This window comes from Brassica napus, chromosome C3, assembly GCF_020379485.1.
Source record: "Brassica napus cultivar Da-Ae chromosome C3, Da-Ae, whole genome shotgun sequence".
Classification (NCBI taxonomy): domain Eukaryota; kingdom Viridiplantae; phylum Streptophyta; class Magnoliopsida; order Brassicales; family Brassicaceae; genus Brassica; species Brassica napus.
In genome coordinates this window covers 61,100,698-61,118,281 of record NC_063446.1, presented here as the reverse complement: position 1 = coordinate 61,118,281, position 17,584 = coordinate 61,100,698, and the positions used below count along the sequence as shown (strand labels likewise).

The 17,584-nt window shown below is 36.0% G+C and overlaps 1 protein-coding gene and 2 pseudogenes across 1 annotated transcript; 1 reads left to right on the top strand and 2 right to left on the bottom strand.

Annotated features, from left to right (window-relative positions):
* The first annotated feature begins 823 nt into the window (after positions 1–823).
* Positions 824–2,849, top strand: LOC106389818 (annotated as a pseudogene).
* On the bottom strand, positions 2,628–5,218 carry LOC125584451 (annotated as a pseudogene).
* Positions 5,219–11,700: 6,482 nt separating this feature from the next.
* LOC106386462 lies at positions 11,701–14,049 on the bottom strand. The gene is made up of 3 exons (XM_048752931.1): positions 12,870–14,049; positions 12,570–12,798; positions 11,701–12,185 (listed from the first exon to the last, which is right to left on the bottom strand). The coding sequence occupies exons 1-3, from the start codon at positions 12,936–12,938 to the stop codon at positions 12,037–12,039; spliced, it is 447 nt and encodes a 148-aa protein (XP_048608888.1). The 5' UTR covers positions 12,939–14,049; the 3' UTR covers positions 11,701–12,036.
* Positions 14,050–17,584: the final 3,535 nt, after the last annotated feature.

Below are 17,584 nucleotides of genomic sequence, written 5' to 3'. Positions count from 1 at the left end.
TAAGCAATCTCGTGTTCGGATCCAAATGAGGTCGATCGATCCAAGAACGAAAATAATTTGAAGAAGACATGTTTTTATGAATCAAATTCGTGTGTAAAGAGAGTAAGAGAGAGGATGAAGATATGGAGTGAATGAAGAGGAAGAGGGGTGCTTGTATTTATAGTTGAAATCCTGGCGACAGACCGAGGAAATTCCGACGGAATTCCGACGCCAACGGCTAGTTCGTCGGAATTTCCTCGGAATTTTAAAAATCCCCCAACGGCTCTCTAACGGCTATAATATATCCTCGGAATTCATCAGCTTTTTCCGAGGAATACATTTTTCCTCGGTATTCCATAAGAATATTCCGACGGATTGATATTTCCTCGGAATTCCGTCGGTATATTTCGAGGAAATTCCGAGGAAACCAAGTTTTGTGTTTCCTTGGAATATCCTCGGGATATTCTGAGGATTTTATTTTCCGTCGGAATGTCCGTCAGAATACCGCTGTTTTCTTGTAGTGCATGGTCAGCCTTTATAATCACAACATAGTGAATTTTGAGTACTTTTTAAACAAAGACTACAAAAATTGAACAAACCATATAATTCAAATTTATCCTAATGATGAAAATATATGCATATAAATATACAAAGGCTACAACTTTGCTTCAACATTGTACGAAACATATAACTGAGATGATTAATGGAGGTTTGTTCAAGTAACAGTAAAGTTTCTATTTAAAAAATAAGAGTTTATTTAAGGGAAAAAAAATTCTTGTAGGAGTCTCTGTCTGAGGTAGAGTCTCTAAAATAATTCAAAAGCCTCTATTCAGAAACATTGGAGTGTGTAAGACGGAGTTCGTCAATCAGACAAACCGACGTACAAATCTCCGATGAACGTATTCGCTTCACAGATCCCATCCATGGCGCTTCTCGGATCCGGCTTCACCAGCGAGGTATTCTTTCCGATCCGGTTTATTGCGGATTCGTTTGTATTAATAACAAAACTTTATGATTTACTCAGTTGAATATGTTTTGGTTGGATTCTGCCATCGAATTCTCTTGTCCGAATTCAAAATTACGGTAATAAATGCCTGCGGGTTTTGTCTGATCATAAAAAAAAAATTGGTCTTTATGAACGTTTTGTCTGATCATCGGAAAAGGTTTGGTCTTTGTGAACGTTTTGTCTTCAGGGTTGTATTGACGGGTCATATTTAGATTCCTCAACTGTCGGAGAATTCTCGTACTTTGTGTTAATCTAATGTGAACTGTGTTTTGTTTTGTCTAATGGAAATTTCAGGTTGGGTTACGTGTACTGCTTTCACCACTTAGTTCCAACATCGTACTTCGTACAGCATGGTGAGTTTAGGTGATAGCGCCATCTAGTTGTTAAACTAATGGTACTATATGATTTTGAGGAAGGATTTGGGTGATTGATAAATGATAGCTAGGTGATCGATGTGATTATGATCTGATTAAGCAGATTCTATTTGATGTTGTTACGGGTAGGGAGTATTTTCCTGATGGTCTGTTTAGTCGAGTGGTCAAAGATTCCGACCTTGTTGGAATAATGTAGGTTACCTTCAGGACAGGAGACAATCTCTTGTTGGTGAATATTGTCTTCTATCAATAGAAAGTTTTGTTTTCTTGTTGCCTTTGGGTTCTTTACTCTATTAAAAAGTATAGCTATAGAAATGTCTGAGTCTTTGTTTCCTGCAGCTGTTCCATTGGCATAGGGTTGCCTGTGTATTCCACTTTCAAGGCCATTGAGAATAGAGATCAGAATCAACAACAAAAATGGCTTATCTACTGGGCAGGTTGTATCATTGTGACTGCCCTTTTTACTTCTTTTCCTCATCAACTACTTTATCGCAATCTCCCTGCGATTTCTATCACATGGCATTTGATATTTTCCACCTTCTTTCGTTGCAGCTTTTGGTTCTTTCAGCCTTGTTGAAGTGTTCACAGACAAGCTCATTTCTTGGTACACTTCTCAAAAACTATCATTGTCTTATCATAAGCAGAGTATTGATGATACTCGACAACTCCGGTTTTTTACAGGTTTCCACTGTATTATCATGCAAAGTTTTGCGTTCCTCGTCTGGCTTCAACTTCCCACCATTGATGTGCTTTTCCCATCTCTTTGCAGTCATCCTTAAAAACATTTTATTAATCCCTTGCTGATCGGTTCTGCAATTCTCAATTTGCTTCCTTGTCCGGTTATAGGGAGCAAAACTAATATATAACAACCATCTTCGCCCTTTCCTTATACGACACCAAGCTAGAGTGGATCGACTTGTGGATGGAGTCTATGAGGAGATGGTACACTGTTGCTTCCTTCATAACTCTTGACTATTCTGCATTCTTCAGTTTCTTTACAAATGCTTTTATAAACACACAACATTTGTGCAGGTCAAGGTCGTTAGGTCGCACCAAGGAGAAATACGGTTTGTGCGATCAATGATCGCTAGCATCTTGGGATCAGGTTAGCTTCCACACTCTAAATGTTCGGTCCTCAAATAACTACTAGTCTGTTATTAAATAGAATGTTATCCTGCTTGTTGTTCCAACAGCCAATGAAGTTACACCACCAAGCCAACAAGGAGAGATCTCAAACAGTAGTCCCGAACCAGAACTATCAACGGCAATAGTCCGAGATTCAGAGTCTGAATCCGATCATGAAGAGTAATAAAAACAAACAAGAGTAGTCGTCATAGCTTTGCAGCTTTTTACAACCTTAAGGCAAATCACTATTACATCATTAAAAATGTCAAACGATTGTACACGGTCACTTAAATCTCAAACAAGTTTTTATCCTTTGTTGAAAAATCTCAATAATACGTTATAAAGCTCCCTCCATGTTTTCCTAAGCGTCAATGTGTTCATTCGCCATCTTTAGATCCATCAGCATTCTGTTCTAGATTAGCTACTGCCTCTGGTCCATGAACTCTTACCAACTCATCCTGAATAGTGTTGTTCTCCGTCTTGAGCTTCTCACATTCTCCGGAGAGTCTCTGTAACTCATCTCTTAGACTTTGATTCTCACTCGTCAAACTCTCTACTCTCTGCTGAAGCTGCTCGCATTCCGCCTATTCAAAAAGGTGAATGGAATGAGTAATTTACATCAGAAGCAACCATAGTGAAGTGACACTAACACAGAGATGATGATAATGTTACCTGCTTCCGCAATCTGGACCGCCTAGCGGATTCACGGTTAGATTGTTTCCTTTTCTGCCTCTTGAGCTCTCTTTCATCCTGTTGAGTAATAAACACATGAATTTATAATCAAATCAGAGAAGCTACTTTGCATTTGAATATAAGATGAATAATGATTTGGTCTCACCTTCACAGCTACACAGTCTGAGAAGACCATAACTCCATCCCCATATTCAGATTAGTCCCTGGCGCCACTGGCTTCATGGGCATGGAACCTTGGATCTCACCAGTAGTATTACTCTGAGAACTTGCTGTTTTACATAAACTAATACAAGTCAAGAGAAATACCGAGAACGCAAGCAAAGGAGAAAAACAAAACTTACCATCAGCCAGCATCTGTCCAAAGCTTGGCTTTCTAAGTGAACCTTGTTCCTACATTAACATGATATCCAATTTAACAACTCACAGAGCAGTGAAGCAAACGAAAAACACGTCAGACTCATATCAGTGTACCTGGTGATTGGCATTGTCATCGTTTTCATCAGATGAACCAGCTGCGACACTTTCTTCACTGCACAATCATAATTACAATAAGTCGAATAATACAGAGAAGACCAATTACAATAAGTAACACAGTGAACAGAGCGCTTAAGGTCGCACCTTTGAGATACAGCATCGTTTCCTGAACCTGACAGCACCTTCTCACCTCCTCCACTCTTTCTTTTCGAGTTCCCCTTTGGCTTCTTGCCAGGGGCTTGAGCTTTCGCGGTCTCCGTGTTGGTTGGACCAGAAGCCTGAGGCTACAAGAGAAGGATGTCAAGCGAGTTATAGTTAGTCTATGCAAGTATCTTTGAAACTATAAACGATAACTTGAAATAGTATGGAGAGTTACCATGGGCATGCCAGGATGGGCATAGACAGTCCCTGGGGGATACATTGCTGGATACGGAACTGGGGTCCCATAAGGCGGCATCATATGGTGCTGAGAGTAAGTAAAACTCATGTAAGTGTTTTTCAGAAGACAAAGATAAAAAAAGCTTATTTGCCCTAGGAAGCTTACTTGAGCACCCCACATATAAGGGTGAGGACTAGGAGATCCAACTGGGGATGGGAAAAAAGGACTTGGAGTACCTCCTCCTCCATAATAAGCCTAAAGATATGAGTATACTGTTATATTCTGTGTTTCTCTAGAAAGAAGATACTCATACTACGGTATGAGAACTAACAAGTGCTTAAAGTTGTGCCATTACACACGAACCTGCATTGAGTTTGACCAGTCTGCATAAGGTGTGGGAGGAGTGTCCTGCAAACAAGAGGTAGATACATCAAATACAAGTAGATTAAAAGAAATATTGTATAGGGACATGAAGAAGAATGATGAACCTGTGCCGAGGATGCTGGCTTGGAAGGCTTAAATGGGGTATTTTCCTCGCTCGTTCCCATTGTCTATGATCTACAAAGAAGGAAGCACGAATCTGTCAAGACAAAGATTTTGAAACAGAGGATTAGTCATCCACAACTCAAAGCAGATGAAGCTTATGTTCTAAGACAGAAACTTTACTACAGAACATAAAAAAAAAAAAAAAACGAGAAGATAATTATTACAAACATACCAGAGAGAGCCTGTTGTTAAACGAGTTCAACCAATTCAATCTAATACATGAATTTCTCCCACAGAACCTCTAATTACAAGAACTATGCATGAATTTCTCCTTACGGAATCTCTAATCACAGAATTGTATTAACGAATTCAATCAAAGCTCAGCACACAATCATCATAACGAGTATACATATGCACATGCAAAAGTGTTTGCATAGAGAGAGAAAGAGGAAAAAAAAAAAAGAAACAGACCGATGTGGAAGTCCAGCTAGGACTTGAGACAACGATGAAAAGACACGTCTTTTCTTTTTTCTCAGACAGATCAGACAGAGACCAAAACTCAGGTCTCAAGCTCCTAAGAAAATAAATTTGATTTTTTTTTTTAATCTCTAGGGTTTCCTTACAGCTTCATTGAATCTGTCGGAGAAGTAAAGATCAGAGAAGGAAAAGAGGATTTTGAGGTGAGTTGTCCGATCTGCTGTGGCCAAGTCCGATAGGAGAGAAGAAAGAGGAAAGTTTTGTAAATATTTGGGGATTTAGGGTTAGGGTTTTTATGATCGACACGTGCGACAAGGAGACGTCCAGCTGTACACGTGTAGGGATAAGGATTTGACACGGTGGTGACAGTGGTGTGACTCAACTACCCATTTAAAATATCATTTATTACCAGTTTAAATAATTAATATTAGTGCTGTTACGAAAATCAAAAAAACAGAAGGAGCCATAATGTTTGAAATTATAAAAGATGTGGGGCCCACTGCACTATTTGCACAGTAAATTTCTTTCTATATATACGAACGTTTTCGTTCATTTGTAATCACCTTCAACCTTCTCTTCTCTCTGATAAACATTTCTATCAGTGTTATAAATTTCTACGGGTATAAAATTTCGCCCTTATTTAAATTCCTGCGATATAATAAAATACAAGTTCTTTTTATAACACGTTATCAGCACGATCACTCTGCGATTCGGTAAAATTTATTTGTATCATTTATACCCTGTTATAATGGTCGGTATACCGCCTCTACTATTATTTATATCATGTTATAATGGCCGGAATACCGCCTATATTATTTACTAGTAATTTAATTTATTTATTGGTCGGCCGAGCCGCCTTATATTCTGTTTATTATTTATTGGTCGGCCGAGCCGCCTTATATTCTGTTTATTATTTATTGGTCGGCCGAGCCGCCTTATATTCTGTTTATTATTAATTGGTCGGCCGAGCCGCCGTATAATTTATTTATTACTCTGCATTGATCGGCTGAGCCGTCGCATGATTTGTTGTCATAACATAAATATTTCATTGCCATAATTTTTACTTTTATGAAATTTTATAGATTTGATTGACTGTTTAATACGATATTTTCAGACTGATTTTTAGTGCACTCGATTTAACCCCAACGGTCACAAAGAATTTTTTCAAAATTTCCCTTTCTCCAACGGTCATGAACAGTAATTTTCATCTATAAATACAACTCATTTTCACTCCATTTCATCATCCAAAACATTTCATCTTCTCTCAAAAAAATTCAAATCGCTCTCCTCCGATTTTTCATTTCAAGAAAGATGATTCGCGCACTTTTGTTTTTATGTGCCATTTTTATTTGTGTTTCTATTTATGGTTTATTCGTTGGAGAATTTACTCCGAGTGAATTTAAGATGAATATCGGTTTAATTTTCTTTACATCGCTTCTCCTTGTAATTGCTTGCATGATTAATGTAAACGGTTTCTTTTAATATTAATAATATTCTAATAATTTTTATTTATGTGCTTTAGAAATACAAATGGCAAAAATCGAGAAACTTCAGTTTCCGGCATTGGAAGTAACTGGGACAAACTACACGGCATGGGTTACAAACATGGAGCTTCATCTAGATTCCGAGGAAATACTCGGAACAATAAAAGACGGCAATATATCAACCTCTCATGAAAAGGCTAAGGCCGTGATATTTCTGAGAAGGCATCTAGATGAAAATCTTACGCATGATTATGCGAGAACCAAAGATCCCTTAGATCTTTGGAAAGCTCTGAAGGAGAGGTTTGATAACCAAAGAAAAATTACTCTCCCCCATGCACTCGATGAGTGGAAAAATCTACGATTTCAAGATTTTGAAAAAGTGGAAACGTACAATTCCGCTATATTGAGAATAGCGGCGCAATTAGATTATTGCGGTAAGCCTGTCTCGGAAGCAGAAATGCTCGAGAAAACTTACCAAACGTTCCACAAAAATCATTATGTTCTACAAGAACAATATAGAAATTGTGGGTATACGAGGTTCTCTGAACTCGTTGTGGCGCTTATAATAGCGGAGAGAAATAATGAACTCCTCATTAAAAACCACAATGCCCGACCCACGGGAACCAAAGCATTTCCTGAGGTAAATGCAACGGATATAAAAAATCCGGAAAAAGGAAATTATTCCTATCGTGGGCGTGGTCGTGGCCGTGGTCACAATCGTGGTTTTGGTCGTGGTCGTGGTTATCGATTTAACCGCAACCATGAAAGGAGTAACAACCCAAGAGGAAGGGGATCCAACACATGGAATCGATCTGATCGGGTAAAAGGGAAAGAAACCCAAGAAAACCCTACTCATAAAAATGAGAACGTCTGTTACAGATGTGGATCGAAGGGACACTGGTCTCAAGTATGTCGAACTCCTCGGCATCTATGCCAATTGTACCAAGAATCTATTAAAGGCAAGGCAAAGGAAGTAAATCTCAATGAACACCTTGTGGGTACAACATCGACATACCTCGAATCCTCTGACTTTATGGGAGATTTCGACGAGGCCACTCATTAAAATAATTGAAGTGCTTGTACTGATCAAGCTTAATAATGCCTAGTGATGCCATAAAATATTATGTATTTCACTTTCAAAATAATGTTGTATTTCAAAATATATAATGTATAATTATTGTGTACTTGTTATTAATGCATAATATGTTTATTTATGAAAGTTTATTTTATTAATATTAACTGTGTGTTACAGAAATGGATAAGAAAGCAAATGGAACAACAACTAAACAAATTGGTAGAGAAGTTTGCATACCAGATAGTGGCACAACGCACACTATACTGAAGGATAAGAGATATTTCTTTACTTTAAAGTCAGTAAAAATGACTGTAAACACAATATCAGGTCCTACAGACCTGATCGAAGGAATTGGCAAGGCAAACTTTATGTTGCCTAATGGAACAAAGTTTTCCATAGATAATGCCTTATATTCTCCAAATTCTAAAAGAAATTTGTTGAGTTTCAAAGATATATACCGTCAAGGGTATAACACTCAGTCTGCAACTGAGAATGGAAAGAAGTATTTGTATATAACTTCTGAAAAATCAGGCAAAGGCCTTGTACTGGAAAAATTTCCAGAACTTCCTTCTGGATTGCATCACACTTATATTGATGCTATAGAATCACATCTTGTGATCAAAAGAAATCCAGAAGATGTTACATTATGGCATGATCGTCTTGGTCATCCAGGCACTACAATGATGCGAAAAATCATTGAAAGCTCACATGGTCATTCAATAAAAACCCAAGATATATACCAAAGTAATAAAATGACATGTGATGCGTGTGCTCTTGGGAAATTAATCATAAGACCATCACCAACCAAAATTGACAAAGAATCACCAAAGTTTTTGGAAAGAATCCAAGGTGATATTTGTGGACCAATACATCCACCGTGTGGACCATTCTACTACTTTATGGTATTAATCGATGCATCGAGTAGATGGTCACATGTTTGTTTGTTATCATCTCGAAATATGGCATTTGCGAGATTTCTAACTCAGATAATCAAATTAAGAGCACAGTTCTCAGATTATCCAATTAAAAGAGTTAGATTAGATAACGCTGGTGAATTCACATCCCAAGCTTTTAATGATTATTGTATGGTATCAGGGATTGAAGTAGAGCATTCTGTTGCTCATGTTCATACACAAAATGGTTTGGCAGAATCATTAATTAAACGGCTGCAACTAATTGCAAGGCCATTGATCATGAGATCAAAACTCCCAACCTCTGTATGGGGACATGCTATTTTGCATGCAGAAGCACTAATTCGGATAAGACCAAGTGCATACCATAGATATTCCCCATTACAGTTAGCATTTGGAAAAGAACCAAATATCTCTCATCTAAAAATCTTTGGTTGTGCGGTTTATATTCCAATAGCACCACCGCAACGTACAAAGATGGGACCGCAAAGACGGTTGGGAATATATATTGGCTATGATTCTCCATCAATAATAAGATACCTAGAACCACAAACTGGTGATGTGTTTACGGCACGATTTGCCGATTGTCATTTCAATGAGAAAGAATTCCCAACTCTAGGGGGAGACAATAAACAAGTAGGAAAAGAGATCAAATGGAGTGTACCATCGTTATTACACCTTGATCCTCCTACGAAACAGTCAGAACTAGAAGTTCGACGTATCATGCATTTACAAAATATAGCAAATCAGCTACCTGATGCATTTGCTGATACCAAAATGGTAACTAAATCACATATACCCGCTGCAAATACTCCTGCTCGTATTGAAATACCACAAAATGGTGGAACGGCAGTTGATACACGTGAATCAGGAACACGTTTAAAGCGCGGTAGACCTATTGGTTCAAAGGATAAACTTCCTAGAAAACGTAAGGAATGTGAAAAGCATGATACTCCCAAAATAACAGAAAATATTTTGGACGAAGAAAATTGTGAATCTAACGACAATATAAAGCATCTTGAATCTGAAGGAAATCATGAGATTTCTATCAATTACATCCATAATGGAAAGATATGGAAACGAAATGAGATGGATGATATTGATGACGTTTTCTCATACCTTTTAGCAAAGGAAATAAATGAAGAAAACGAAGATCCAGAACCAAAGTCTGTATATGAATGTCAAAAGAGACATGACTGGATAAAATGGAAAGATGCAATTCAAGTCGAATTAGATTCGCTTAACAAACGAAATGTATTCGGACCTATTGTGCTCACACCCAAAGATGTAAAACCTGTTGGGTACAAATGGGTGTTTGTCCGAAAAAGAAATGAGAAAAACGAGATTACAAGATACAAAGCTCGTCTCGTAGCCCAAGGTTTCTCTCAAAGGCCAGGAATTGATTATGAGGAAACTTATTCTCCTGTTATGGACGCAATCACATTTAGATTCCTGATGAGCCTAGCGGCCAATGAAAATTTAGAAATGCGTCTCATGGATGTCGTTACGGCATATTTATATGGATCATTAGATACTGATATCTATATGAGAATCCCAGATGGATTTAAAATGCCAGAAACGTTAAGTTCCAAACCTAAAGAGTTATGTGCAATAAAATTGCAAAGATCATTATATGGGTTAAAACAATCTGGACGAATGTGGTATAATCGTCTCAGCGAACACTTAACAAAAGAAGGATACACGAATGATCCTATATGCCCTTGTGTTTTCATAAAGAAAACAACATCCGGATTTGTGATAATCGCGGTGTACGTTGATGATCTTAATATTATTGGAACTCAAAACGAAATCCAAAAGGCATCAAACTATCTGAAAGGAGAATTTGAGATGAAAGATCTCGGGCAGACAAAATATTGTCTAGGATTACAAATTGAGCATTCTCGAAAGGGTATATTTGTACACCAGTCTACATATACCAAACGAGTATTGAAACGCTTTAACATGGATAAAGCAACTCCTCTTAGCACCCCGATGGTCGTTAGATCACTTAATGTTGAAAATGATCCGTTTCGACCATCTGAGGAAAATGAAGAAATACTTGGTCCTGAAACTCCATACTTAAGTGCAATTGGAGCTCTTATGTATCTTGCAAATTGTACTCGACCTGACATATCTTTTGCCATTAATCTTTTAGCGAGATTCAGTTCGTCTCCTACGCGAAGACATTGGAATGGAATTAAACATGTCTTTCGTTACCTTCAAGGAACAACTGATTTAGGCTTGTTTTATCCTAAAAGTTCAAAAGGTCAAATGATTGGTTTTGCAGATGCAGGTTATTTGTCAGATCCACACAAAGCTCGATCCCAGACAGGATATGTTTTTACAATTGGAGGCACCGCCATATCTTGGCGTTCTCAGAAGCAGACACTTGTTGCTACTTCTTCAAATCACGCTGAGATCATTGCACTCCATGAAGCAAGTAGAGAATGTGTATGGCTAAGATCAATAAGCCGACACATCTGTTCAAGCAGTGGGATTGACGAAAATACGGAGCCAACTATTCTATATGAAGATAACGCGGCATGTGTTGCTCAAACGAAGGAAGGATATATCAAAAGCGATAGAACCAAACATATACCTCCGAAGTTCTTCTCATACACTCAAGAGCTCGAGAAGAATAAAGAGATTGAAGTAAGATATGTTCGATCATGCGACAATGCAGCCGACCTCTTCACAAAATCACTCCCTACCTTGGTATTCAGAAAACACATCCATAACATTGGGATGCGCCATCAGAAGGATCTATGACTGTTCATTCGAGGGGGAGCTTACGTAGTTGTACTCTTTTTACCTTACTATGGTTTTTCCCATTGGGTTTTCCTGGAAAGGGTTTTAACGAGGCAACAAAGACGTTAAGCGAGAGCGGATAGTGACACCGGCCCCCAAGGGGGAGTGTTACGAAAGTCAACAAAAACAGAAAGGAGCCGTAATGTTTGAAATTATAAAAGATGTGGGGCCCGCTGCACTATTTGCACAGTAAATTTCTTTCTATATATACGAACGTTTTCGTTCATTTGTAATCGCACTTCAACCTTCTCTTCTCTCTGATAAACACTTTCTATCAGTGTTATAAATTTCTACGGGTATAAAAATTTCGCCCTTATTTAAATTCCTGCGATATAATAAAATACAAGTTCTTTTCATAACAAGTGCTTCTTTCATGACAATTAGATTATACTTTATTTTATTTTATTTTTGTCAATAGATTATACTTTATTTATTAGATGAAGAATGTAATCTCTATTGAAAATTGCTCATTTAATATATTTCCCCATTTTATTGTGCATTATATAATTATTATTATTATTTCAGTCTATTTTTTTTACGCATAACTAAGTAGGGGTTATTGGTTCTACTATTTTAATGGATTTGAGAATTCTTCTAGGATTTAAGAAATCCGTTGATTCTTAAATCAGACATATAGATTTTGAAATCAAACATACGGAATTCATAATCAAAATAAATGGATTTTTAAAATCAATCAAATGGATTTGCAATAAATTCAGCTTTATAATAAAAAAAAGTATATAAAAAGTAAAACACATTCATATATTATACATTTATAAAATCTCTCCACATATTTGTTGCTATTGTGGCTCTCACTTGATTGGCATGTTCTCTTTGCTGATCCTGAGTTTCAAGAATTTCTTCATCATTGTTATTAACTTCTTCAACATCTTCTACATCCTTAGAGTCATTTTCTTCAGGAAAATTATTTGTTCTACAAAACTTCCGAAGAAAATTATGTAACCCAACACACGTAAGTACGATCTCTGTTTGTGTCTTGTAAGGAAAAGGGGGTGCAGATTTAAAAATTAGAAACCGAGATTTGAATATACCAAAAATTCTCTCGATAACATTCCTCAAGGAAGCATGACTATAATTAAACAACTCTTTATCATTCAGAGGAATGGAATCCTGACCAGAAAACTCTTGTAGATGGTATCGAACACCTCGATATGGAGTTAAGAAGTTCCGACGATTTGCAAAACCGCAGTCAACTAGATAAAATTTTCCTGATATTAAACAATAAAGTAGTTAGTTATCTGGAAAAAATATGTATGATTTACAATATATATATGTACCTTCTGGAACTGGTAGTCGATTAGTGTTCCTTGTTAAAGCATCATTTAATATCTTTGAATCATGAGCTGAACCTTCCCATCCACTAAGTACGTATATGAATTCAAGATCAAAATTACATGCAGCCAACACATTTTGGGATATATCACCTTTTCTGTTGCGGAAAGGAGCTGCATCTTTTTTTTGCACCATTGCAAATATATGTGTACCTTCGATAGCTCCGACACAATCCTAACATATAGTAAAATTATGATCTATAGAAAATAATAACTCAATCATGGTTAAAATATTAAAAAATGTACCTTGAAGTATGGATAAAATTTTGTACTTTCTTTAATCTTGTGAGGTGTTCCGGGTCCGGCGGTAGCCATAAAACTTGGTGAAATTTGGTTTAAAGCTCGCAATACTTTGTGAAAATTTTCACTTATAGCAAACTTGGATCTCTTAAAAGTATCTCTTGTATAGCAATACCTCGAATTTTACATAATGAAAATAATAATAATAATAATACAGCCTTATGTTTTTTTACCTTTAGATATTCATCCCATACTTCTTTTGAAGCTGTAAACCTTTTTGTGGTTGAATCCCATCCAAATCCAGAACTAAAAAGAAGAAGTTCAGCCGCGTTTAGATATTTTGTTTTCAAGATCTTCATTCTGTTTGAGTAGTATTGATAGGTTTTATTGCATCCATGCATTCGATTGAGAGTAGATAGAATTCGTCTCTCCACCGTAAATTTGCTGAATGTGCCATTACTGTCACGCAAACCCGAAGCAACAGCATCTAAAAGTAAATTGATCAAAGTTTTATTTTCTTCAGGACTCCATTGAATATATGAACCTTTTTCTCGTTCTTGCGATGAGTCTTGTGTTTCTTGATGTGATTCTCCCATTGATGCTTCTGGTTTTAGGTTTTATGTGTTTGTCTGTTTATAAAATTATGTGTGTATAATGAAGATTATATAGAAATCGTGACACATGTATTATGGAAAACGGAAAATCAATATAGAAATAATAGAAAATAAAAAAAAATCAGGAAATATAACTTTTTGTTCAAAAGAAACGACATACTCCTACCCAAAAAATAAAAACGATCACATATTCTACTGAAAAATGGAAGTTGGTGTTAATAATAGAATATTGCATGATGAAAGTGCCATGGCTTATTTGAAATTTTTGTTGTATACGTGAGATATTGGACATTTTTTGTTAGAGAAAAATTTATAAGACAAATCCATTCAAAATAACAAGCTATAACTCAATATTTGTTTCTTTGTATTTTACTCTCTAAAACACTTATAAATCTATTCAAATCCAAATTCAAATCAAATGCTTAATCAAATCCTTACTATTGAATAACACCTAATTTTGAAATCTATTTTAAAATCATAGAACCAATAACAATGAATTTGAATACAGATTTTAAAATCATAGAACCAATAACACTAGATTTTGCTTGAATTTTCAAATCCATTAAAATCATAGAACCAATAACACCCCCTAACTAAGTGGAAGTTGTTTTCGAGGTTTGCATGATTGTCTCGATTTATTGAAACGCTCAACAGATAAAGTTTTAAATTATCTATGTTGAACATCAAAGTTTCTAGCTAGATAGAAAGACCATGACTGATATTAGGCCTGGAACTTAAATCCGAGATCTGCATTCGATCCGAGATCTGATTCGGATCCGATTAGAAAATCAGAATATTCGGGAGGCCAAATCCGGATCCAGATAGTAAAATAATGGATCCGTCAAAGTCGGATCCGGATCCGGATATCTTGATTTTTTTATCTGGATATTCGGATCCGTAATTTTTATTAATAATTATTTCAAAAGTAGTAGTATCTATATATAAAAACTAAATTTATTTATTATATTTTCATTTTATAATAGTATATTTAAATTTTATGTAAATTTTGTAATATTATACATAGAAATAATTAAAAATATTATATATATTTTTTAGTTTTAAATTATTGTTAATATTTTATATATATTAATATTATTTATTTATTTATTTTAAGGATCCAAATCCGGATCTGGATATCTGCCAGATATTATAATTTTGAGAAGGATATGCGACATTCCACTACAAGAATAATGCATACACTCCGACAGCTATATTCATCGGAAGTTACACGGTAATGACCTGTTCCCACTATTTTCCGACAATCGAATATTAGTCGGAGTTTGGCTCTCGGTAATTTCCATTTCTCGGAAACAAGTAGGTAAATTCCGGTGAAATATCTTGTCGAAAGTCTTTTTCGGAGAGTGATAGGAAGATACCGAGGAACATTGGAGCGATATGTACCAATAAACTTCCGACAATTTAGTATTTTTAAATAAAAAAACAAATTAATAAAATAAATAGAAATAGAATTCAAATAATATTACACTATCAAATATATATTACATATAAACAATTAATTACAAAATTCTATAAAATAAAAATAAAACTATTTAACTATACGGTGCTTCGATGCCGGTGTCGGTGTGAAGGCTCCCGCTACACGGAGTTGCGATGGTGACTGGGAAGGAGTTGCAGGTGGCGGTGCAAGGAGTTCCGGCGTGGTGGTGTAAGGAGTTCCGACGGTGGTGGTGAAAGGAGTACCGGCGGTGGTGGTGTAAGGAGTTCCGGAGTAGCGGTGCAGAGAGTTACAGTGGTGGTGGTGATGCAAGGAGTTACGGCGGTCCAAGGAGTTGAGGTGGTAGTTGTGTCTCTTGAAAGAATCACAGATCTAGAAAAACATAAGTAAATATGAATGTCTCTTGAAGAATCACAGATCTAAAGAACATAAGGAATATGAATGAGAGGAGGGGAAGAAAAAAATAGGAGAAAAAAGGAATGAAAGAAGATAAAATGCAGGAAATAAGAAGAAGAAAAGGGAAGAAAATATCTTATTCTTCATAGAGATCTGTGGAACAAAGTGGTAGAAGAGAAGATAAGCCGAACATTGATAGAGAAGAGGATCTATATTGTTGCTAAAAAAAAAGAGGATCAATATTAAATTAAATAAAAATTATTAAATACATATGTTTCGAAAACAGATATGAAATCGCTGTGAACCACATATTATAGATAACTATAAACGTTATATATTAAATATTATGGTTTAAATATTATATATATTATCAAATATGTATTCGATACAGATCTGTGTATACAATACAAAATTTCCGGAGAAGGTTTCATGTAAATTCATCGGAACAATACCCACTTTAAAACCGAGTATTTTCCGATGATAACCTCTCACAAAATAGAGAGAAATTTCATTTGAAGGTACAATCCGAGAATTTTCCGACAATTTAACGAGACGTTCCCGAGAACCTTTCTTGTCGGAAAAATCCTTCAAATTTCTGATGAAATTAGTGAGTCCTCACAACTATCTCGCTTAGTCATCGGGAATTTTCCGAGAACAAGTGCCATCGGAAACTTTTTGTCGGAGTCTGTAATGTTTTCTTGTAGTGTTCGGATATCCGACATTCGGATATCCGTGGACTCCCAGATCCGGATAAGATATTAAAATCATGGATCCCGGATCGATCCGTCCCAGGTCTAACTGATATAATATGAAGATTTGTGTAAAAATTATACATTATCTTTCAGTTTGTAAAAAAAAAGGAATTTCAGAAAGAAAAAAAAAGAGTTTGCAAAGAAAAAGAATCACATTTGTATATCTAATGTTGTTTTCTAGCTAGTTGACTATCTGTTTGTGATTTGTAGTTTTGTTGCTCTAGTCGAATTCATCGGTAACCTAGCTTTACCGTTTCACCATCTTTTTCCGATCTGCCCATTTACGGGATGAATTAATGAATTAAATATTTTTTTTAAAAAAAGTTACCAACATGCATCAAATCAAATATTAGCTATATTAAAAATAAAAATGATAATAACCAATGTTCAAGATGTAAGTTACATCTTCGGTAAACACTTATGACATATATGGGCGGGCCTATTTTTATCTCTTATTATGTGCTAGCAAAGAAATCATTTTGAATATTAGCTTTATTAGCAATTGTTTTCACAAAAAAAAGCTTTATTAGCAATTGTATTTTAACTAAATAGATAATCTACCAGTTTTTCAGGTAGAAAACTATTATAACAACATTTTCTTACAAACAACCCGTTCATCTGGTTTTATTAGTTTCTCCTTTGTTTTTCACTACAAGAAAACAGCAAGGATACCGAGGGAAAAAATCGTCGGAATTTCGTCGGAATAACGTTATTCCGACGACATACCGACGAAACAAGTCCTCAGAAATAATTCTTCGGAATTTCTTCTCTCCTCGGAAATCCCTCAGAATTTTCCGACGGAATTCCGAGGAAACAAATTGCCGAGGAAATTCCGAAGATCACTAGTTTGTCGGAAATCTCCTCGGAATATACCGACGGAGAACTTCGTTGGGATATTTCCTCGGAACTTCATCGATCGATGCGTTTTTGGACATATATACATCGATCGATCCGTTTATAAAAAAACGTTCGGAATATACCGAGGGACACCTTTCCTCGGAATATTCCGAGGAACATGTCCCTCGGTATATTCCGAGGAACATGTCCCTCGGTATATTCCGAGGAAAGGTGTCCCTCGGTATATTCCGAGGAAGATGTCCCTCGGTATATTCCGAACGTTTTTTTATAAATAGATCGATCGATGGATATATGTCCAAAAATGTATCGATCGATCGAGTAAAAAATATAATTAATTTCCTCCGAATGTAAAAAATATTTATTTTTTTTTAAAATAAAATTTTTGAAATTTAAATTCGAAAATATAAAATTGAAATCATATTAATTAATATTCAAAGTTTCACAAATAAAAATAAAACATTCCGAGTTTTTGGAAAAAAAAAACTACGGGCCTGGCACGTCTGGGAACACCTCGTTCGGGTACATCCTCTGCATCATCTCCATCATTTGCTGGTTCAGCCTCCTCTGCGCTTCATAGCCCGCCTATTGAGCCGTCATCTGGGTCTCCAACAAAGATATGCGATCATCCTTGTCCTTCAACTGAGC